The 25,369-nt window shown below is 42.3% G+C and overlaps 1 protein-coding gene across 1 annotated transcript in view; it reads right to left on the bottom strand.

Moving 5' to 3' along the window:
• ptprt (protein tyrosine phosphatase receptor type T) overlaps positions 1 to 25,369 on the bottom strand; it is a 1,196,058-nt gene that overhangs the window by 319,450 nt on the left and 851,239 nt on the right. The window contains exons 21-22 of the mRNA XM_034165958.1: positions 9,144 to 9,236; positions 922 to 939 (exon numbers count right to left, since the gene is read on the bottom strand). Of these exons, the coding sequence (XP_034021849.1) occupies positions 922 to 939; positions 9,144 to 9,236 (111 nt within the window). The remainder of the gene's footprint in view (positions 1 to 921; positions 940 to 9,143; positions 9,237 to 25,369) is intronic.

The following is a 25,369-nucleotide window of genomic DNA, read 5'->3' as shown; positions in this document are numbered from 1 at the left end:
AATGTTGAAAGAAAAATGATTAGGATTAGTAAAGAGTTGATTTCATGGATGCTCTCAGGATTTGTCTGTGCTGCTTCCTGCAGGGGGCAGCATGGTCAAACATTCTTGCTTATTCTTTAGGTCTTTTACCGCTTTCGATGCTTTCAAAAGCGATCATGTTAAAAATCAGTTTCAGCTCTTTAGTAACTGCAAATGTCCCATAGACAACCGGAATTTATCGGTTATCTGTAACTTCCGATACACTTGTGGGTGGTTTATCGGTTTATCTTTATCAAAGATAACTTTTCAGTTATCTTATTATCTGTTAGCAAAGTTAATTTTTTGGTTATCTGTGCCCACAACTGTGTGTGCGTATGCATGTGAATGTAGCAGAGGTTTAGCAGAGAGCTGTCACGACACATGAGCCCATAGCACACTCATAAAAATACCAAGCTCCCCCCATAGCACCTACAGAAAAATATCTCTGGAGTCGCCACTGCATGTCACGTGATATTACAAGCTACCAATCAAATGACAAGGATCCACTCAGACGTTATATAACACTTGCTAATTGATGTTTTCTAAATGTTTTTAATCATTTTCATAACCCACCAGTGCGATTGAAAGATGTGATTTCATTTTTAAAAATTAAAAATGATGAAAATCACCAATATAATGCTATTTATCATAGCCATGAGTGTGAAAATAAAAAAGTCATATTTTTGAGTTTCTGATCATCCCTGAACGAATCATGTGCACTGATTCAAACCAATTCTCAGCTTTATTCTACATGCATTATTTAAAAATGTGCTAAAAATAAACATTTGCAAATCCAGATCCTGTTCAAAAAAATAATATAAAATTTTAAAAAGAATCTGCACTCCTCGGTGTCAAATGAAATATCTGAGCACAACAGTCAAGTAAAAAAAAAAATCAGCAAACCTTCAACTGAACTGCAGGCTGCAGCAGAGAAGAGAACACAGAGAGAAGAGAGGTGTTGTGAGAGAGATTATAAAACAAACACATTTATAGTAAACAGTATGGAGGACATGTGGTCCCTCCTCCCCTCCAACCACCAATCATATTATATATATATATGTATATATACGAGGTCTATCAGAAAAGTATCCTACCTTTTTATTTAAAAAAAAAAACTATATGGATTTGAATGACGTGCGATTACACCAATCATGCTTGAACCCTCGTGCGCATGCGTGAGTTTTTTCACGCGTGTCGGTGATGTCATTTCCCTGTGGGCAGGCCTTGAATGAGATGTGGTCCAGCCCTCTCGGCTGAATTCCTTTGTTTCACACGCTGCTCGAGACGGCGCGCGTTGCTTTATCAAACTTTTTTCTGGACCTGTGAGGAATATTTGAGTGGACACTATTCGAGAAGTTAAGCTGGTTTTCGGTGAAAAGTTTAACGGATGATGAGAGATTATGGGGTGTTTCTGTCGGTGTAAGGACTTCCCACAGAGCGGGACGTCACACAGCGCTTCCAGGCGCCGTCGTCGGCCTGTTTCGACCTGAAAACATCCTAATTTAAGGCTTAATTCACCCAGGACGTTGTGAGAGAACAGAGAAGGTTCAGAAGAGGCCGGCATGAGGACTTTATGCGGACACTCCACTGTTTAAGGACATTTTGTAATGAAAGACGTGCGCGCAAATTCGCCGAGTCGTTTCCCTGACGACTCTGCGAATCTGTGTGCGCCGCGACAGGAAAAACACCTCCGTGTTGAAAACCATTTGTAAAATTCAGGCGGCTTTTGATGGCTTTCAACAAGTGAGTAACTGAGAAATTGTTTAACAGCTTGGGCATGTTCCAACTTGCCCGTTAAAGTTTCCAACGGAGGTGTTTTTCCTGTCGCGACTCTGCCCGCACGTTCTTTCATTACAAAATGACCGTTAACAATGGAATGTCCGAATAAACTCCTCATGCCGACTTCTTCTGAAAGTTCTCTGTTCTCTGACGACTTCCTGGGTCAACAGAGCCTGAAATGTGGAAGTTTTCAACTTGAAACAGCGAGATGCTGCCGCCTCGAAGCGCAGATCGCCGTCAGACACCGTGGGCCGTCCTTACGGCGACACTACCAGACCAAAATCTCTCATCAGCCGTTAAAATTTTTACAGAAAACCAGCTGAATTTATCGAATGGTGTCCACTCAGTTGTGCCTTACAGTTTTGAAAAAAGTTTGATCAAACAAAGCAGCAGTCTCTGAGCCATTCCTAAACAATGAAAAAATCGACGAGAGGGTGGGCCACTCCTCACTCAAAGACTGCCCACAGGCGAATGACGTAACCGACAGGCGTGAAAAAAACTCTCGCATGCCCACGAGGGTTCAAGCATGTCTGATGTAATCACACGTGATTCAAATCCATATGGTTTTTGAAAAAAATAATAAGGTCGGATACTTTTCTAATAGACCTCGTACATATATATATATATACATATATATATACTCTGCTAATATGCTAACTGCTAAATAACAAAGCTAACTTTTTCGACAGCAGACTAGCTTTTCAGGTAACTTCAAAAATCTTCAGTTTTGACCAATTAACTTCTACTAAATTTTGTTATGCTAGCTTTTAGTCCACTAATGTTTTTTGGCTGACACAGTAAGTAAAGCCGAATGGTCAAAAACATTTGTAAATCCTAAAATCACACGTTAGTTCCTCTCTGTTGTGCTTTGCAGCAGTCAGGCAGCTGTGAGGAGCTGAGCTCAACCCTACCCCAGTAGAAGGGACCTGGCTGCCCGGTTGCTCCAAAAAAAGACAAAGTCATTTACATTCACTGCATACATTCACACCATAAACAGTGTGACAAACTAGTTCTGGATGGTTTATTGATATTAACATTAAGTGTCATTTTTACAAAGTGAAAATATCATAAATATATTTTAGTTTTAAAGTAATGCACTAATTTGAAAAGTTTGAGCATTAAAAGTCACAGATGTCCAAAGGCATTATATGAGAAATTGAGCCTCCTCATCAGTGGTTGGTTGTAAAAAAAAAAACACACACACAATTTACTGTAACATGTGTGTTGGTTCTTACAAATGAATCTGTATTTGTAAATATGTAATTTTTTTATATGTTAAAAATAAGGCATCTGCAAGACTGAAAATTCTGTTCAAGTTTGACACAGCACATGGAATGGTGACCGTATGACATTTTCAACCAAAAATGCATAGAACATTGCCATCTACTGGATGGCAGTGTATGTGTAAATAGCACAATTTGCACAAGACAGGAGCTCTGACTCATTGTTTGTGTTGGGTTTGTGATCGCCTTTGATTCTACTCAAAAGCATTGGTAGTGCTGAAACTCAAAACTGGCTTGTCATTAGCTGACAGTGTACCAGAGTCAGTACTAAAAGTTAGCAGTTATCCGTTAGCTGTAGCTTACGCTAATTTATTTATTTATTTATTTTTATCAGTTTATGGGTTTATCGTTATAAAAGTTAACTTTTTAGTTAGTAGATTAGTGGTTATCGAAGCTAACATTTTGGTTAGCCATGTCCACCACTGAATGTCTATCTATATATATATACAACCCCTGGCAAAAATTATGGAATCACCGGCCTCAGAGGATGTTCATTCAGTTGTTTAATTTTGTAGAAAAAAAGCAGATCACAGACATGACACAAAACTAAAGTCACTTCAAATGGCAACTTTCTGGCTTTAACAAACACTATAAGAAATCAAGAAAAAAAGATTGTGGCAGTCAGTAACGGTTACTTTTTTAGACCAAGCAGAGGAAAAAAATATGGAATCACTCAATTCTGAGGAAAAAATTATGGAATCACCCTGTAAATTTTCATCCCCAAATTAACACCTGCATCAAATCAGATCTGCTCATTGACATTGACCCTATGCCATGACATTGACCCTATGTGTCTTTTTGCAAGGAATGTTTTTGCAGTTTTGCTCTATGGCAAGATGCATTATCATCTTGAAAAATGATTTCATCATCCCCAAACATCATTTCAATTGTCCAAAATATCAACATAAACTTGTGCATTTATTGATGATGTAATGACAGCCATCTCCCCAGTGCCTTTACCTGACATGCAGCCCCATATCATCAATGACTGTGGAAATTTACATGTTCTCTTCAGGCAGTCATCTTTATAAATCTCACTGGAAAGGCACCAAACAAAAGTTCCAGCATCATCACCTTGCCCAATGCAGATTCGAGATTCATCACTGAATATGACTTTCATCCAGTCATCCACAGTCCACAATTGCTTTTCCTTAGCCCATTGTAACCTTGTTTTTTTCTGTTTAGGTGTTAATGATGCCTTTCGTTTAGCTTTTCTGTATGTAAATCCCATTTCCTTTAGGCGGTTTCTTACAGTTCGGTCACAGACGTTGACTCCAGTTTCCTCCCATTCGTTCCTCATTTGTTTTGTTGTACATTTTTCGATTTTTGAGACATATTGCTTTAAGTTTTCTGTCTTGACGCTTTGATGCCTTCCTTGGTCTACCAGTATGTTTGCCTTTAACAACCTTCCCATGTTGTTTGTATTTGGTCCAGAGTTTAGACACAGCTGACTGTGAACAAGCAACATTTTTTGCAACATTGCGTGATGATTTACTCTCTTTTAAGAGTTTGATAATCCTCTCCTTTGTTTCAATTGACATCTCTCGTGTTGGAGCCATGATTCATGTCAGTCCACTTGGTGCAACAGCTCTCCAAGGTGTGTTCACTCCTTTTTAGATGCAGACTAATGAGCAGATCTGATATGATGCAGGTGTTAGTTTTGGGGATGAAAATTTGATGGTGATTTTGATGGGATGAAAATTTGGTGATTCCATAATTTTTTCCTCAGAATTGAGTGATTCCATATTTTTTTCCTCTGCTTGGTCTAAAAAAGTAACCGTTACTGACTGCCACAATCTTTTTTTCTTGATTTCTTATAGTGTTTCTTAAAGCCAGAAAGTTGCCATTTGAAATGACTTTAGTATTGTGTCATGTCTGTGATTTGCTTTTTTTCTACAAAATTAAACAACTGAATGAACATCCTCCGAGGCCGGTGATTCCATAATTTTTGCCAGGGGTTGTATACAGTGAGGAAAATAAGTATTTGAACACCCTGCGATTCTCCCACTTAGAAATCTAAAAAAAAAAAAATCCGGAAATCACAATGTATGATTTTTTTAATAATTTGTTTGTATGTTACTGCTGCAAATAAGTATGTGACCCCCTACCAAACAGCAAGAATTCTGGCTCACACAGACCTGTTAATTTTTCTTTAAGAAGCCCGCTTATTCTGCACTCTTTACCTGTATTAATTGCACCTGTTTGAACTTGTTGCCTGTATAAAAGACACCTGTTCACACACTCAGTCAATCAGACTCCAACCTGTCCACCATAGCCAAGACCAAAGAGCTGTCTAAGGACACCAGGGACAAAACTGTAGACCTGCACAAGGCTGGGATGGACTACAGGACAAAAGGCAAGCAGCTTGGTAGAAGACAACAACTGTTATGATTATTTATTAGAAAGTGGAAGAAACACAAGATGACTGTCAATCTCCCTTGGTCTGGGATTCCATGCAAGATCTCACTTTGTGGGGTAAGGATGATTCTGAGAAAGCTCAGAACTACACAGGAGGACCTGGTCAATGACCTGAAGAGAGCTCGGACCACAGTCACAAAGATTACATTAGTAACACATGATGCTGTCATAGTTTAAAATCCTGCAGAGCAGCAAGGTCCCCCTGCTCAAGCCAGCACATGTCCAGGCCCATTTGAAGTTCACCAGTGACCATCTGGATGATCCAGAGGAGGCATGGGAGAAGGTCATATGGTCAGATGAGACCAGAATAGAGCTTTTTGGAATCAACTCCACTTACCATGTTTAGAGGATGAGAACAACCCCAAGAAAACCATCCCAACCATGAAGCACGGGGGTGGAAACATCATACTCTGGGGGTGCTCTTCTGCAAAGGGGACAGGACGACTGCACCGTATTAAAGGGAGGATGGATGGGGTCATGTATTGCGAGATTTTGGCAAACAACCTCCTTCCCTCAGTAAGAGCATTGAAGATGGTTCATGGCTGGGTCTTCCAGCATGACAACGACCCAAACACACAGCCAGGGCAACTAAGGAGGGGCTCCGTAAGAAGCATTTCAAGGTCCTGGAGTGGCCTGGCCAGTCTCCAGACCTGAACTCAATAGAAAATCTTTGGAGGGAGCTGAAACTCCAAACCAGATCTGTGTGGAGGAGTGGACCAAAATCCCTGCTGCAGTGTGTGCAAACCTGGTGAAAAACTACAGGAAACGTTTGACCTGTACCAAATATTAACTTTGATTTTCACAGGTGTTCAAATACTTATTTGCAGCAGTAACAAACAAATAAATTATTAAAAAATCATACATTGTGATTTCCAGATTTCGTTTTTTTTAGATTATGTCTCTCACAGTGGACATGCACCTAAGATGAAAATTTCAGACCCCTCCATGATTTCGAAGTGGGAGAACTTGCAAAACCGCAGGGTGTTCAAATATTTATTTTCCTCACTGTGTGTGTGTGTGTATATATATATATATATATATATATATATATATATATATATATACACTCAACAAAAATATAAACGCAACACTTTTGGTTTTGCTCCCATTTTGTATGAGATGAACTCAAAGATCTAAAACTTTTTCCACATACACAATATCACCATTTCTGTTGTGTGGGCCGCTGAAGAGGAGGTACTGCTGGCCCACCACCACCAGAGGGCACCCTGCCTGGAGTGCGGGCTCCAGGCACCAGAGGGCGCTGCCGCCTCACAGGAGCAGCCGGGGTGACAGCTGATACTCATCACCTATGACAGCTGTCACCACTCATCTGATCTGCATCGGTATATCAGCAAGACGTCATCTCCACCTCTTTGCCGAGATATCGTTCTACCGAGGAGGTAACGAACTCAGCCGTTGTGTTGTCTTTCAGACAGTGACTTTGTTGCTTGTGTTTTGACAGTGGTTGGTGAGTACTTGCAGCTGGAGACTGTACTGAACCCTTTTTTTGGATAAGTACTCACATTTTCCTGACAAGAGGTGGAGGTGGTTTTTTTCACCATCCGTGTTGCTGGGTGCAAACGCACCCACATCTAACTGTTTTTGTTCCTCGCCAGCAGTACCAGATCCGACAAGCGGAGGCAGTGGCCACCTGGGAGTTCGGGACTTGGCGGCTCCAGTATCCCCGGGGTTCGGTGGCGGAGGAAATCGTGTGGTTCCGGTTCTGCTTTGGACAGACGTCTTCTATCTTCGAGCCTGCCCACATGACACCTTTGTGAATTGACTTTATTATTTTCTATTGTGATCTGTCGTGCTTTTTGTGCTTATTTCACAACAGTAAAAGTGCTATTTGACTTCCTCCATTGTCCGTTCATTTGCGCCCCCTGTTGTGGGTCCGTGTTCCAACAATTTCACGACAATTTCCCTCAAATATTGTTCACAAACCAGTCTAAATCTGTGATAGTGAGCACTTCTCCTTTGCTGAGATAATCCAGCCCACCTCACAGGTGTGCCATATCAAGATGCTGATTAGACACCATGATTAGTGCACAGGTGTGCCTTAGACTGCCCACAATAAAAGGCCACTCTGAAAGGTGCAGTTTTGTTTTATTGGGGGGGGGGGGGGTACCAGTCAGTATCTGGTGTGACCACCATTTGCCTCATGCAGTGCAACACATCTCCTTCGCATCATCCGTGAAGAGAACACCTCTCCAACGTGCCAAACAGCAGCGAATGTGAGCATTTGCCCACTCAAATCGGTTACGACGACGAACTGGAGTCAGGTCGAGACCCCAATGAGGACAACGAGCATGCAGATGAGCTTCCCTGAGACAGTTTCTGACAGTTTGTGCAGAAATTCTTTGGTTATGCAAACCGATTGTTCCAGCAGCTGTCCGAGTGGCTGGTCTCAGACGATCTTGGAGGTGAACATGCTGGATGTGGAGGTCCTGGGCTGGTGTGGTTACACGTGGTCTGCGGTTGTGAGGCTGGTTGGATGTACTGCCAAATTCTCTGAAACGCCTTTGGAGACGGCTTATGGTAGAGAAATGAACATTCAATACACGAGCAACAGCTCTGGTTGACATTCCTGCTGTCAGCATGCCAATTGCACGCTCCCTCAAATCTTGCGACATCTGTGGCATTGTGCTGTGTGATAAAACTGCACCTTTCAGAGTGGCCTTTTATTGTGGGCAGTCTAAGGCACACCTGTGCACTAATCATGGTGTCTAATCAGCATCTTGATATGGCACACCTGTGAGGTGGGATGGGTTATCTCAGCAAAGGAGAAGTGCTCACTATCACAGATTTAGACTGGTTTGTGAACAATATTTGAGGGAAATGGTGATATTGTATATGTGGAAAAAGTTTTAGATCTTTGAGTTCATCTCATACAAAATGGGAGCAAAACCAAAAGTGTTGCATTTATATTTTTGTTGAGTGTATATTACTTATTACCATTACTTATGCAACTCATCATCTTGGCTTTCACTTTTAATTAATTTATATCAAGTGGTAGAGATTTGCTTTGAGTTTTTGTTTAAGGAAGACCATTTCAGAAATGTTTATATTGAGAAGCCTATTTTACTTTTTGCATTTACAATAGCGTAAATAAATTCAAATGTGTGAAATACTTTTGCAAGGCACTCTACATATATTTCATCTCTTTTAAAATCATGCAAAATATATTATCAAGGAAATTTATGACATTGCAACTGAGTTAAACCACCAAAAAGTATATTATTGAGTTCTCCCTAATTCCACTCATGACTTTGTAGTTTCCACAGAAGTGCGGGACTTGCAGACACAGTGACAAAATCAGGCCATGGTGCAGGTAAAACTGACAGGAGCAAAACAACTTCTAGAAAGTGCTTAAGCTTCAGAGTGTTTCATGGAAAAATAAAATAAAATAAAATCATCCAGTGTTTCAGGCTCCTCCCTCAAAAAAGCCTGAAACGGTGAGCGCAGATTTCAGTGACGTACAATCACACGTCTAAAAGCAGCAGTTTCAGGTCTAAATTTTGCTGCAAAGTGCACAGACAGAGTTGTAGGATTTCGATGATATTTATTTCTAAACCTGAACTTTCACTGCAAACAGGAGACAGATAAAAGCAGGTTTTGCACAATGTGGCCCCGTTGTCCACTTACCACTCTGGTAGGACAGCTCTACAGACTCACAGCCTCCGTAGGGAAAACTCTGCAGGGTGAGAGAGGGCTGGGCGAGCGAGGGCTGGCTGCCATCTGCTCGTGAAGACAGAAGGACAGACAAGAATGTGTTACCGTGACAACAGACCTCACCTTTATGTCAAATACACAATCAAAACGCATGCAATTCGCTCACACACAGTGACACATCAGGCATCTCACACACACACACACACACACAAACACACACACACACATATGTGGTCAGAGAAGATTGGTTGCCAGGGACAACTGACAAGCTAAATAATTTACTGGACACCCTGAGCTTTGATTGGTGGGCACAACATCTGAGTGTTTAATTGGAAAATCTCTCCAACAATTAAGAAACACACAGACAGACAGGATGTGTGTGTGTGTGTGTGTTAGAGGCATCACGTGGCAGAAAGTCACATGTCAAAAGCCTTGGAAGAGAACGAAATTAAACCGCAGAGCAATTTGTGACTGCTTTTTTGCAGTAACGATAGACTGCAGAAGGAGGTCTGAAAATGAGATTTTATTTGGAGTACTTCTTTAACTACATTTTTGTCCATTTCGACACCTTCCCCCAGAGTTTCAGATCGAGACATGACTGGGAAGAACTTAAGGAGTCATGAGGTCACTGGACAGAATTGCTTGGCAATACCAATATTTCTGTAGGAGAATGAAGGTCTAAGACTGGTTGTGAAACACAGACACTAACCAGAAGTCTAGGTCTCTCCAGAGGATCCTTTGTGTGAAAGACAGAGGAAGAGGAGGATGAGAAGTATCAGTTATGATATCAGCTACATTGTATTGGCCATGGAGTGTGGTTTTCTGGGCAGGAACCACCACAAGGGTGACTCAGTGTTGAGCGAATGGAGAAGACCACACATTCCACCTGACTGCAGCAGTTATCTAAAGGTAGGGATGGGCCGTTGTCTAACTGGGTGTTTGCCATCTAGGACCAGAGGCTATTCCATAGTACAGTGGATGTGGCAACATGCAGCCCTAGCACATGCTTCGAGATGTGACCTGACCCAGCCTTTCAGTTTGTAGACCAGTCACCTTATACATGGAGCTAAAGATACATGCGGGGGTCTGTTTCCATGGAACCATACTTTGAGGGTTGGTTGCAGGAGAGGTTGCAGATCAGGTCAGGTTCAGCATTGAACCTGCTACTGGTAATAATGTAACTCAGCACAACCTGCTACATGGACAGGGGGTCAGCAGCAAAACCAGATCCCCCACAAGCACTTACTCTGGTGAGAAGGATGGCATGGCACCCAGTGGGATGAAAAACAAGATCTGTCTAAAGGAGGATGGACTCCTTGTTAGTTAACAGCCACAATGCTTTTCTGGAGCTGGAGTAGTATAACATTACAAGTCCTTCTTCTTCTTTTCCTTTCGGCTGCTCCCGTTAGGGGTTGCCACAGCAGATCAATCGTTTCCATCTCGCCCTGTCCTCTGTATCTTCCTCTGTCACAAAAACCACCTGCATGTCTTCCCTCAGCACATCCATAAACCTCCTCTTTGGCCTCCCTCTTCTCCTCCTGCCTGGTGGCTCCATCCTCAGCATCCTTCTCCCTATATAACCTGGGTCCCTCCTCTGCACATGTCCAAACCATCTGAATCTCGCCTCTCTGACTTTGTCTCCAAACCGTCCCACCTGAGCTGTCCCTCTGATATGTTCATTCCTAATCTTGTCCATTCTCGTCACTCCCAAAGAGAATCTCAAAATCTTCAGCTCTGCCACCTCCAGCTCTGCCTCCTGTCTTTTTGTTAGTGCCACCGTCTCTAAACCGTACAACATAGCTGGTCTCACTACTGTCTTGTGAACTTTCCCCTTCACGCTTGCTGATATTCTTTGGTCACAAATCACTCCTGCCACCTTTCTCCATCCACTCCACCCTGCCTGCACTCTCTTCTTCACCTCTCTACCACACCTTCCATTACTTTGAACAGTTGACCCAAAATATTTACTACTAAAATATTACTACTTTCTACTTTCACCACCTCTACTCCTTGTAACTGCACTATTCCAATGGGCTCCCTCCCATTCACACACATGTACTCAATCTTGCTTCTACTGACTTTCATTCCCCTTCTCTCCAGTGCATATCTCCACCTTTCCAGATTAGTCTCAACTTGCCCTCTACTCTCACTACAGATCACAATGTCATCTGCAAACATCATAGTCCATGGAGACTCCTGTCTGATCTCATCTGTCAACCTGTCCATCACCACTGCGAACAAGAAAGGACTCAGAGCTGATCCTTGGTATAATCCCATCCCCACCTTGAATGAGTCTGTCATTCCTACTGCGCATCTCCCCGCTGTCACACTATTCTTGTACATGTCCTGCATTACCCTAACATACTTCCCTGCCACTCCAGACTTCCTCATACAATACCACAGCTCTTCTCTTGGCACCCTATCATAAGCTTTTTCTAAGTCCACAAACACAGAATTTAACTCTTTCTGGCCTTCTCTGTACTTCTCCATCAGTATTCTCAGAGCAAACATTGCATCTGTAGTGCTCTTTCTTGGCATGAAACCATATTGCAGCTCACAGATCTTGACTTGTTTTCTAAGCCTAGCTTCTACTACTCTTTCCCAAAACTTCATGCTGTGGCTGATCAATTTTATGCCTCTGTAGTTACTGCAGCTCTGCACATCACCCTTGTTCTTGAAAATTGGAACCAGCACACTTCGTCTCCACTCTTCAGGCATCCTTTCACTTTCCAAGATTTTATTAAACAATCTGCTTAGAAACTCCACTGCCATCTCTCCTAGACATTTCCATGCCTCCACTGGAATGTCATCTGGACCAACTGCCTTTCCACTCTTCATCCTCTTCATAGCAGCCCTCACTTCTTCCTTACCAATCTCTTGTACTTTCTGACTTACTCTCACCACATCATCCAGCCTTTTCTCTCACTCATTTTCTTCATTCATCAGCTCTTCAAAGTATTCCCTCCACCTTCTCAGCACACACCCCTCACTTGTGAGGACATTACCATGTGCATTTTTTACCACCCTAACCTGCTGCACATCCTTTCCAGCTCTGTCCCTTTGTCTGGCCAATCGGTACAAGTCCTTTACTCCTTCCTTACTATTCAACTTCTTGTACAGCTCGCAATATGCCTTTTCCTTCGCTTTTGCCACTTCTCTTTTCGCCTTACGTCGCATCTCCTTGTACTCCTGTCTACTTTCTTCATCTCTACGACTATCCCAAAACATTTTTGCCAACCTCTTTCTCCTTTTGCTTTCCTGGACCTCTTCATTCCCCCACCAACTCTCCTTGTCTTCCTTCCACTGTCCAGATGTCACACCCAGTACTGTCCTAGCTGTCTCCCTCACCGCATCTGCAGTACTTTTACAGCTGTCCAAAACTGCTTCCCTTCCAACCAGTGCTTCTCTCACCTGCTCGCTAAATTTCACACAACAGTCTTCCTCCTTCAGCTTCCACCATCTAATTCTTTGTTAAACTCTCACTCTCTTCTTCTTCTTTACCTCTAAAGTCATCCTACAAATAACCATCCTATGCTGTCTAATGACACTCTCTCCTGCCACCACCTTACACTCTTTGATTTCTTTTAGCTTGCATCTCCTATAAAGAATGTAGTCCACCTGTGTGCACCTTCCACCACTCTTATATGTTACCCTGAGCTCCTCCCTTTTCTTAAAGTAGGTATTCACCACAGCCATTTCCATCCTTTTTGCAAAATCGACTAGCATCTGTCCTTCCCCATTCCTATCCTTGATACCATATCTACACATTACTTCCTCATCACCTCCCATGCCCATTGAAGTCTGCTCCTATCACTACTCTTTCATGCTTGGGCACACTCTCCACCACCTCATCTAACACACTCCAGAAATCTTCTTTCTCCTTCATCTCACAACCTACCTGTGGGGCATATGCACTGATGATATTCATCATCACCCCTTCAATTTCCAACTTCACACTCATCACCCTGTCAGACACTCGCTTAAGTCACTTTTAATATACTCTTCCTTTAAAATTACCCCAACACCATTTCTCTTCTTGTCCTCACCATGGTACAGCAACTTGAAACCACCGCCAATGCTCCTGCACTTACTTCCCTTCCACTTGGTCTCTTGCACACACAATATGTCTACCTTTCTCCTCTCCATCATATCAGCCAGCTCGCTCCCTTTACCAGTCATACTTCCAACATTCAAATTCCCCACTCTCATTTCCACCCTTCTAGTTTTCTTCATCTCCCACTGTTTGTGGAAACGTTTTCCTCCTCTTCTTTGTCGTCTTCGCCCAGCAGTAGCCCAATTTCCACCGGCACCCTGTTGGGCAAGAGCACCAGTGACGGATGTTGTCAACCCGGGCCTCGACCGATCCGGTATGGAAATTCGATTCTTAGTCTGCATAGTTGGGTTGGCTTGTTTTATGCCGGATGCCCTTCCTGATGCAACCCTCCTCATTTATCTGGGCTTGGGACCGGCACTCAGAATGTACTGGCTGCACATCCCATGTGGCTGAGTTACAACATTACAAGTCCTATGACAACATTATTCTGGCAACTCCTGTGATGCAACAAACTGTAATGGCCCGCCATTCCTTTGGGTCCAACAGTGTCATGGATAGGTCATGGGAGGGGAGCATGCTCTTTGGGCAACAACTAGTAACCTGTTGTCCATAATATATTTCTCTGGATCTGCAACCTGGAGAGGACACTCCAGCTTTGCCTCGCACAACACGGGAAGCAGGAGTCTAACGGTGATAAGCCACACTGCTCAAGTAGCACAGACAGTGGTGCCAGGGGTTGCTTCTGACAATGGGAGAGATCCCCGTATCTCACTGGACAGCTACCACCAACCTAAAGGTGCATTTACACATAACCAAGACACATTACGAATGTCATTTTTCTGTCATTGGTGACACATTCTTGACATTCTTAATGTGACTTAACGCATCTGACTAGGTTTCTTAATAGTGCGTGTTGGTGCGTGATATTCCTGATATTCGTGGAGCATGTTTTTACCTGTCAAAAAATCTTCCATGAATGTCACACACCACCCTCATTTCGTCTCACATCGTGGAGGTCGCAACTGAGCGTATTGATCTGTCTTGATGAGTATTGATCCTTAATAGAACGTGACAATGTTCGTAGTGGTTCCTGTGATGGTTCTTGGAGCCCAAACTGTCACACGTTATTACGAAGTGACATGGAAACTGTCAAGTTTTGACACGACTTGTAACGCGGCATCACATTTCACTGCGTGCCACGACAAATCAGATTTCTGTCACGTGCGCACAATTAAACTCGGCTCCAAATGTCATTCCACAGTTCCTGCTGAAGCTCCTCAGGATGCTCCTGCAGGTGTTCCACCTGCTGTTGTAACTGATGAGCGGGAGAACGAGTTTGAGTAACCAGAGGAGCGAGAGGAGACTCACGTGCAGCCAGACATCTCTGAACCTCCTCCATTCCGGCGGAGGAAGAAAGGAAGGAAGAAGCGTGCGCACAATTAAACCCTGCTGCATCGCATTCAGTTTGATTGCTGACACCAAGTCGGCGAAAAGTCTAATTTCAGTGCTCTTCAGCATGCTCCTGCAGGTGTTCCACCTGCTGCATGTGCCTAATGTCTGGGAAAATGAGCGAGACGAGAGCCGCATGAAGCCACACATCTGGCTCTGTCCATCTCCTCCTCCTCCTCTCTGCGCCACTCCATGGCACAGAGCCCAACTACGCATGCAGTCACAAAGTTCTTCTGAAAAACTGAAGCGATCTGAATTCGGTTGGATGAATATGGGTGTGTGTGTGGAGACAATTCACCTCGTTCACAACGTGACAGAACTTAACGATGCGCTGTTACGCGTAATAGCACGCAACAACACGGAACACTATTCTTGACTGTGCGTAATGGTTCCTGATAATTCTCCAGCAACACGTGCCATTAATCGTAGAGCGTGGTAACAGGTTGCAGCAGTTCCTGAGGACACCTGATGCCTCTGCCCCGAATAATCACATTCGTGATCAGCGGCCAAGAATGTGTACTTCGTGGCATTCGTGACTTGTTGTCGTTATGTGTAAATGCAGCATAAGATGGGCCGTTGCCAGCCAATAAGGTGTCGCCACCACAGTCTTCGTTCCTCATTGGGTTCTTGGAGATTAGGTAATAACCAACAAGCAGACTCTAACACAGGAAACAGGCAAAACCAGAAGCAGACCATCTCTTAAACTGGGAACTGGGAACTGGGAACGTGAAGACAGTGACAATCAAACTTGAAGATCTCCAAAACATCAGTGATATCAGTGACATAATAAAAACAGTCATTATCAATGACAAGCTGCTGAGACTACGGCTGGATATAGCCATCCTGTAAGAAACAGGCTTACCTGACTCAGGCATGCTCAGAGAGAAAGAGTACACTTTTTACTGGCAGAATGTGCAGTCAGGAGGACCTTACTCAAAATGGTTGAACCAGGTGAACACAAGCACCAAACCACTCATGTAAGGGCCTTATGGCCCCTTCACACATAGTGTGAAGTTTGGACAGCGTTTGGACGAAAATGGCAAAACAGCGCTAAACAGTTTGAAATTAGCACACAAAACATTGTGCCAATGGGCAGACCTGCAAGAACCCGGTGCGAGAGTTTGTGCATGCGCCGTGTCTTTCGAGCAGGAATGCCAGGTGCAGCACATGACGCCACTTATGTGGTATAAATAAAAAACAAAAACCAGCCGGTACCTGTGGAACCACATCACGCCTCTTATGTGGAATAATAAAAAAAAGAAAGAAGAACACACCACCCACTGGATGCGAACAATACAAATATGGTTACTGGTTAGCATCCAAGTCTGACAACCTCTCAGCAAGACAGAAAGCATCAGGACCTTCATTCACCTGCAAAAATATTGGTGTTGGCAAACACCTCTGTCCGCTATCCTCATGATTCCATAAGCTCTTCCCAGGTGCCTCTCGATCTCAAAGGCCGAGGACCCAGAGACATGTATGTCTCTGCTGAGAGAATTGGTCTGATAGTGGAAAAAAAAGACACACTTGATTTGTGCTAAAAAAATATGAAACAGCTGGATGGTAAGACAAGACAGATTATATACTGCTGAGAATGTTCTGCTTTGATGCCCAACAACATCCAGATGGAAAAGATTGTACAACCATTAATCCCGCCCTTACAGACGGTGTCAAGTTTTGAACAAAGCCATCAAAGAACACTGAAATAACGATTTTCCAAATACATTCAGTGTAATGAGAAATACCTCTAACGCTACAGTGTGATGTTTGAAAATGGTTTAAGAGAGCCTGAAGTAAGAAAGCCAATGTTTGTGCCACAGCAAGAAATGGGTTTAATATCCAGTCAAACTGCAACACTTTGTTTTCCTAATGGAGTTTTTTGCATATTAATGCCGACTGTGATTCATTAGTGGTCTAAAGTGGCTCCTCCGTAAGACAGTCTAAACAAATGAAGAATGAGCCATCACATGGGGAGCTGCAAATTATGTGCATGTCTGTGGCCAATGCAGTAAACCACGGTAAAGTTACAAACGGGAACGTTACTGATCTTAAATGGCATCACTGAGCCCAACCTCAAATTTGTACATGGTACACACCATACGTGAATTCAAAACAAAAATTAATACAAAAGCAAAAATAAATGGAATAAAAAGCATCACAGGACTGATGCATACACTTCATGCTCGACACACAATGCACTATTAAATATGTATATGTCTGTAACAGTGTAGGCAACTATGTGTAACTTCATCATGTGACTTCAGTGTGACTTTATTATGAAGTTATCCATACCAATCAATCACACATCTTGCTGACCAATATATGCTTTAGATGATCATCTTGGCTTCTTGGTTGCAGAGATATACAAAAAAAGGTGTTTCTCGTACCATGTTTTTGTTGACCCTTACCTTTGGTCAAACTACCCCAAAGTCTGACTACATTTATGCTGGCCCATTGAACTTCTGTGTTCTTTAGATTTAGTAAAAAAAATAAGTATTTTATGATATTATCAACAATATATCTTTGCAGGTGAATGAAAGTCCAAGTCTTTTGGATCCTCTGCCTGTCTTGCTGTATGGTTGAGAGACCTGGATGCTAACCAGCGACCTAAGGCGATGACTACTAAGTGTCTTCAAAGGATCCTCAGGTACCGCTGGAATGACTTTGTATCAAACAAGTGGTTACTAAGAGAGACAAGAATGAAGAGTATCACTTGCACTGTGAGGGAGCGTCAGCTGCGACATTTTGGCCATGTGGCCAGTTTCTCTGTGCATGATCCAGCACACAGGTTCCTGAGTGTTGAGGACCCCAGTAGCTGGAGAAGGCCACATCGCCAACGCCTAATTTGCACCATGTGCCTTACTCTGCTCTTAGATTCCAGACCATGTAAACAGCAAAATAAAGTAGGACACACCACAAAGGCATTTGTCCCTATGCCCGGCCTCCCCAAATCTGCTCCTGGTAGGCACATGCCCTGCATGAGATTTCACTCTCTTTGCTCCACTCATGGCTAATTACCTCTTACAGGTGTCCTCAACCAATGGCAGAATGGGAAACTCCAGAGTGAATAGTCAGGTGTGAGATGAGAAAGTATACATGAACCTGGACAGATTTGGGCAGTCCTAGGCTATGTGGTATAGTCAAGTAGTCACGATAGGGCCCTGTCTATTGCAGACTCGGATCTGCAATGTAAAGAACTCTGACAGCACCACTACAGGTCTATCAATCGCGCACTGAGTGCTCCTGTGTGAGAATGAGAACCTCCTTTCATACAGGTGTACCTGAAAAAAACAGGACCACATGCAGTTTTGCCAGATGAGATGCAAGTTTTTACTGTGTAATTCAATAAAAAAAAAAAAAAACACACCATGGAATGAATGCAAGGAAATTAATGAAATGATAAAGGTCTCATGTGGTGTTTGTACTATAGCCACAATCAAAACAGTTATTACCTCCAGATACACAACAATCTGCAGCAGGCAACACAGTCAAAGTGTCAGAGTGCAGCCAGAAAACAGAAATTCTGCCATGAAATGTAAACAATAACAAAACACCTCTGTGTCTCACACTCGTCTGCACAAACTGGAAACTCAACAAATAAAAAAGAAAGATGAATGAAACCTCTGTTTGAAGTCAGACTATAACATCATCCCACAAAGTGCTACACACGAGTACAACTCAGACGTTATCCTCCCTTGAGCCGTTGTGATAAGGAGCTGGGTGACCAATATGTAGATCTGTTTTTATTACTGGTCACATTACCAGTCTGTGTTTTTGGATAAGACACTTCATCTCTGTTGTTCCAGTCCACCCAGCTGAAAAGGGGCACCTGCCTCAGCTGGGGACGTAACTTGTGTCAAACTGGTGTTCCATCTGGGGGGAGTAGCAGACTCTGATCTGTTTTAGGTTAGGGAACCTGAGGATAAACACAGGCATCAGTAGGCCTCAGGACCTGTATAGGACTTCTAAAAGTTATGGTATGGTCTGTCAGTTTGAAAGCATGCTTTCTTAAATGTATTCATTCTCTAAGAAAAATAATGTTTTTTTTTAGACCCTCTTCTTCATCATCTTCTTGCTTTATGGTGGTTTGGTATCCAGCTTCTTGGTGTGTTACTCCCACCTTCTGCTCCACAGCGTGAATCACAGTACCTTATTCAGTATACAGGAGCAGCTTGTCAAGTATGAAGATGACACCATATTGTGACCATAGATGATAATGCAGTATTTTTCCAAATATAAGCCGATTCATAATATAGGTTGCAGGACCTCACAAAGTAGTTTAGAAAAAAAGTGACTTATAGTCCAGAAAACAGAATAAATTCTGTAGAAAGAAGCACACAACTTCACTGTTTGACAGAAATAAACAAAACCTTAAATCAAAAACAGAGGTGATTGCTTTCCACAAACAAGCTATGATTTCATTGTTATTGTGAGCCGAGCCTCACCAGACTGATGTGGGCAGACAAGTAAAGAAACAAGAAAAATGCTACAAGAACAAAAGTGGGAGAAAATGAAAGAAGAGAATGTAGCAGAGGTTAAAAAATAAATAAATAAATAAAAAGGAGAGGAGGAAAAAGGCACAGGAGGAGATAAGTTCAGAGGAGAAAGGTGAGAGAAGAACAGGAGCAAAGAGGAGAGCAGAACTGGAAACTGGACAGGAAGAGAAATGAGGAGGTCGGGTGCTCAGTGAAGTGGAACCAGGTTCTAACACCTCCTCTTCCTGTCTCACATCACTGCAGCATCTCCTCATTAAAGTAACATTCCATTCTTCTTCATACATCTGGAAAAATGTTAAAACTTTTTTTTTTATGATGCTGATGTTTTTGTTTTTCATGTTTTTGCACTGACAGGCTCAACTCAAACTGGCTTTATAACATCATCAATTACTAGAAAATACAAGTGTCAAATGTTTCTACCACAATACGAGGTCTGTGAGAAAAGTATCCGACCTTTTTATTTTATGCAAAAAATATATGGATTTGATTCATATGTTTTTACGTCAGCCAAGCTTGAATCTTCGTGCGCATACATGAGTTTTTTCAGGCCTGTCGGTTGCGTCATTCGCCTGTGGGCAGGCTTTGAGTGAGCACTGGTCCACCCCTCTCGTCGTTTTTTCATTGCGAGGAAATGGCGGAATGATTCCATCAGAATTTTTTCAGAAACTGTTAGAGACAGGAAGCTGGAAACCATTCGGAAAATTCACATGGCTTTCGGTGAAAATTTTATGGGCTTCACAGAGATTAAGGAGTGTTACTACCGCTTTAAGGACAGCCCACAATGGCGCATGGCGCGCCGCGCTTGAGACCGCGATCGACAGGCAGAAAACACCAGATCATTTCTAAACAGATGGCTGTGTCGATCCGGGACCGTCGTTTGCAATTTCTCTGGTTATCACAAGAGCTGGACATCAGCCATTTTCCGGCAGATTTCACTTTTAACAAGAGATTTCGTCATGGAAAGCCGCGCGGAGGCTTCGCGCGTCATGATGGATTTGCTGATGGAGCGAGACAAAGAACACTTCCGTTTTGGAGTGTCAGAGGACAAGTTGGGACATGCCCAGCTCTCCACAATTTCTCTTATCCTCACTCAACTGGTAAGCCACTGAAAGCCGAGATAGGTGAATGACGCAACCGACAGGCGTGAAAAAACTCACGCATGCGCACGAAGGTTCAAGCTTGGCTGATGTAAAAACATATGAATCAAATCCATATATTTAAAAGGGTCGGATACTTTTCTCACAGACCTCGTATAAATTTTCATGTATAAAATTGTCATTTTGATTTGAGAAGATGAAAATGATAAGATAATTAAGAGAGGCTATTGAAGTAAGATATGGTTAAATGAAAAGAGACAGAAAACTGTTGCGGACGAGGATCAGAAGGAGCCTTCTGCTCAGAGAACAGGAGGTCCTGATTACTGCATATTGTACCCGACTGCACACTTTTACACTACCTTTTATCAAAGAGTATCTCCACATCTGCACCACCTAAAAGCAATTAGCAACTTTTTTGATCACAAACTTGATGTCACAACTTTTTAAAATATGTTAAAAACTTTCCTGATAGGTCACATTGTTCTACAGCACCTACTTTTACCATGACGAGACTCAATTTCAGGCCCAGAATGAGTATCCAAATGTATTCTTTTTATTGTTAATAAATGTAGACAATTTAGTATCAAACATCAGCAGAGAGAGACCACCCTTAAGTTGATGAGTTGAGTGTTTTCTGTTAAAATCTATTTAAAAAATGCATCATAAAGTGAAAACTTGCATTTGAAAGAAAGTTTCTAACTCATTAAAGCAGCTGGGATGTCCTTCAGCAAAACCCAAGTGGGAATTGTGCACAAATTGAATGCAGTGGGGACATTAAAAATAAATAAATAAACAGAAGCTAAAGGACATCATTATTAAACAGCCACTGCAGTGTCATAACACGCAAAATTATCCTGGCTCAGGTTGTGCCTTTTGCTTTTTGTTTTGTTTGTTTTTTTGTTTGTTTGTTTTTTTGTAAAGGAGAGCACACTAACATGCCAAATGGGATGAAAACTCTTTTTTATGACATTGCTTGATGTTTGCTGACCTCAAACCATTTATCAAACCCGCTGACACCTGCAGAGATATTCCAAGAGACACAGCACATCCTCCAGACTTTCTCCTCCTTTTTTTTTTTTTTAACTTTTTTTCAGTTTCTTTCTTTTTTAAAACTGTTCTCTCTTCTCTACATTTGTCTTCCCTCTTCCATTTGTCACTGTCTGCACAAATCTTGATTTTGTGTCTCAGCTTAGCAATACAAAGAATAAATGGTCGGAAAGAGCAACGCCAAATTCAGCTCAGGGGGACCCACCACCAAAAGGTGTGGAGATGCAGTGGACTTAGATACACAAGTGAAGATCAGAAGGACATCAATGTGTCCTTCTGATCAAGGTGTATAAGCATGTACTATGGACTACAAAGCAGGCTTACTATTCGGATTTGATCAATAAAAATAAGCACAACTCAAAATTTTTGTTTGATACTGTAGCATTTCTTATCCATGATCGGTCACCTGTTAGTCCGTCTCCATTTATAGCTCAAGACTTCTTGGAGTACTTTGAGAAGAAAAGAGAAGACATTAGATTGAGCATATTTAAACATGCTTTGGCTCAATCACTGCACCCTGCTGTGGAGGTGGGTGTTAATAATGAGGTGACACCTAGATTTAGAGAATTTGATACTATTTCACTAGACATGCTGGCAAAGCTTGTGACGTCTACAAAAAGCACAACCTGCCTATCTGATCCTATACCAACAAAATTGTTTAAGGACCTATGGCCCATTCTTGGCCGACTGTGCTGGAAATTGTTAATCTTTCATTAAGCTCTGGTTCTGTTCCTGGGTGTTTTAAATCTGCAGTGATTAAACCATTGCTTAAGAAATCTGGCCTTAAAGTGGTCTCACGGCAGCTTGTAGACCATCTTACTGAGAATGATCTTTTTGAGCCACTTCAGTCTGCTTTTAGAAAACATCACTCCACAGAGATGGCACTTACCAGAGTGGTGAATGATTTTCTGTGTGCAATGGATTCAGACACCGCAATGGTTTTAGTGCTTTTGGATTCTAGTGTTGCATTTGATACTGAGGATCATCGTGTTTTACTTGGTAGGCTGGAAAATTACTTTGGGATTACTGGAAGTGTTCTTGCTTGGCTGACATCATACTTGTCCAGTCGTTCTTATTGTGTTGTGTTTAATAACACTACTTCTGGCCTTGGTAAAATGAAGTTTGGGGTTTTACAGGGGTCTGTGTTAGGCTCCTTGCTTTTCTCACTTTATATATTGGGCATATTCTGCGGCATTACGGGATTGTCTTTCATTGTTATGCTGATGATACTCAACTGTACATGCCGGTAACTGCTGGTAATCTTGCCCATATAAAAGCCTTAGAAGATTGCCTTATATCTGTGAGAAGTTGGCTGTCTAGTAATTTCCTACTCCTGAATTCTGATAAGACTGAAATGATAGTTCTTGGTCCAGCCAGGCATCGGCATCATTTTGACCAGTTGGCGCTTAATTTGGGTTTGTGTGTTGTGCATCATACGGACAAAGTGAGGAATCTTGGAGTACTTTTTGATCCTACATTGTCTTTTGGCCCCCACATTAGAGACATTACAAGGACTGCCTTCTTCCATCTGCGAAATGTGACGAGGATTCGTCCCATCCTGTCTATGGCTGATGCTGAGACTTTGATACATGCATTTATTTCTTCCAGACTGGATTATTGTAATGCTTTATTTTCTGGCCTGCCGCAGTCTAGTATTCGAGGACTTAAATTGGTACAGAATGCTGATGCCAGACTTTTGACACAAAGTAGAAGGTTTGACCACATTACTCCCATTCTGGCATCCCTTCAATGGCTACCGGTTTCTGCCAGATCGGATTTTAAAGTTTTACTGTTGGTTTATAAAACTGTTCATGGACTGGCACCTTCCTACCTGGAGGACTTGGTTAAGCCCTACATACCTGTGCAGCCCTTGTGTTCGCAGGGCGCAGGGCTTCTGTGTGTTCCAAGGATGAACAAGAAGTCTGTGGGGTATAGAGCCTTCTACCATGGTCCAACTCTTTGGAACAACCTACATGCTGTTATTAGGCAGTCTGACACAGTGGAGATTTTTAAATCAAGACTGAAGACCCACTTTTTTTAGACTGTCTTATCATTAATTTAATTTGTTTTTGTGTTTGCTTTGTAATTTCTTTTTATTCTACTGTGTTTTATCTTTTTATTGTGCTTTTCTTGCTTTTCATTTTGATTTGAAATTAATTTGTGTTGTTATGAACTGTGTGAAGCGCCTTGGGGCAACTTTGTCGTGAGTTGGCGCTATATAAATTAATAAATTGAAATTGAAATTGTGTCTACATGGTAACTTGAAAAAATAAGTTGCGGTATATGAGGAAATGACAGTGGTTACCAATATTGTATAAGTGAGAACATTCCTCAAACCAAAACCTTTTGGTTGGATTCTCCTCTGTGGGACATCCTAAAAATTTGTGGGATCTCCAAGAAGCTGCTGGACATCATAACTGGTCCATTTACTGGTACTGAGAGAGCGAACATCGAGGGCAGAAACTCTGAACTTTTCCCAGTGAACACTGGTGTTTATCAGGGATGTGTTCTGGCTCTTGCACTATTGAGTCTTTGCATGGACTGGCTGGCTCACATGTGTTTTTTAGGAAAGAAAGGCTTACTGACATTGACATCTTGGATACTGGTGTGATCTTTGCGGAATCAACAGATACCCAGATTGCAGCACTTGAGAAACGTAGTGATGAGTCAGCGTCTCTGCATTTATTATTATCGTGGATCCAGACAAAGATCCAGGCTTTTAATGACTTCCTGGACACAGCCATCAGAAGTGTATATTTGTGTGGTCAAAGTATTGAACTTGTAGAGACATTCACTCATCTCAGCAGTTACCTTCATGTCTCTGGGTCCTCAGCCAGATTAATAGGAGCCTGGAAAGAGGTGCTTGGTGATGCTGATATCATTAAAGGGGCAAGAAGGTCCAAGTTTTTAGTGTCCTGGTGCTTCCTGTGTTATTGTAAGGTTGTGAAACTTGAAAGGGAATCAGTTCCTAAGGCGACAACTACATCTGTTTGGTACTAAGTGTCTTTGGAGGATTTTTGGGTACTGCTGGAATAACATTTTGTCAAATAAATGGATACTTAGGGAGACTAAGATGAGGAGGATCATTGGCATTGCCTGGGAATGTCAGTGATGACGTTTTGAGCATGTGGCATGTTTCTCCTGCGATGATTCAACTTGCGGGGGCCTCAATGTTGAGGACCTCAGCAACCGGAGAAGGACAAGGAGACACCCATAGGGAGATGGTGACATAATGGTTTGCACATGGGACTATGGCAATCAGGGTTTGTTTCCCAATCATGGCCAAGTTCCCAACTGGCACTTTTCCATCTGTGTGTCATACTGTCTCCAACAGTGCAAACTTTCAGCTGAGGTGTAAAGAAAGTGAAGATACATGTGCTGTGGACCCTTCTTGAAACAAGCTTGGCGCTTTCATTTGTTACCCACGTTAAAATAAAGACCTTTATCTTGTTTCACCTGACAGTGGCATAAAGATGGCTACTTTTGGGAGGTGGGGATGGACCGGTGGTTGCCATCCAGGACAGAAGGCTGTTCCATCACATGGTGGATGTGGTAACACAGAACACTGATGCATTCTCCCAGACCTGACCAGGAGCTTGGGCATCTTCTTCAAACATCAAGTTGTCCATTTATGAAGCAGTTGTTGACCTTCAGTCAACCTCTGAATCAGAATATTTTTCACATCTGCCTTAATTTGTAAGGTGAAAATTTGCAGTAAGAATGGAAAAATTCTTAAAATTGTTTATCAAATTTTACATGCTTGAATACATATATCTTAAAAGTGAATTGAATTTTGGTTTCCTTCAAATGGATTTTTTTGTATGATTTGAAACACTGAAAATGTGCTGAACACTGACATGAAGCTGCATTAATATGACATCATCATTTTCATATATAAAGGCTACAGCAGGTGCAGGGTGCCTATGTGCATGACAATACTTTGTGTCGGGTAGAAGATATGGCGCCTAATCAATCATCTTATCCGGGATCGGCTCCGGCTCCAGCAGGCCAGTGTGGAGATATAATCTCTCCACCTAGTCCTGGGTTTTCCCCAGG

Source organism: Thalassophryne amazonica, chromosome 3 (genome assembly GCF_902500255.1).
Source record: "Thalassophryne amazonica chromosome 3, fThaAma1.1, whole genome shotgun sequence".
NCBI lineage: Eukaryota > Metazoa > Chordata > Actinopteri > Batrachoidiformes > Batrachoididae > Thalassophryne > Thalassophryne amazonica.
Note: the sequence above shows the minus strand (reverse complement) of the source record. Positions and strands in the feature narration are given on the sequence as shown.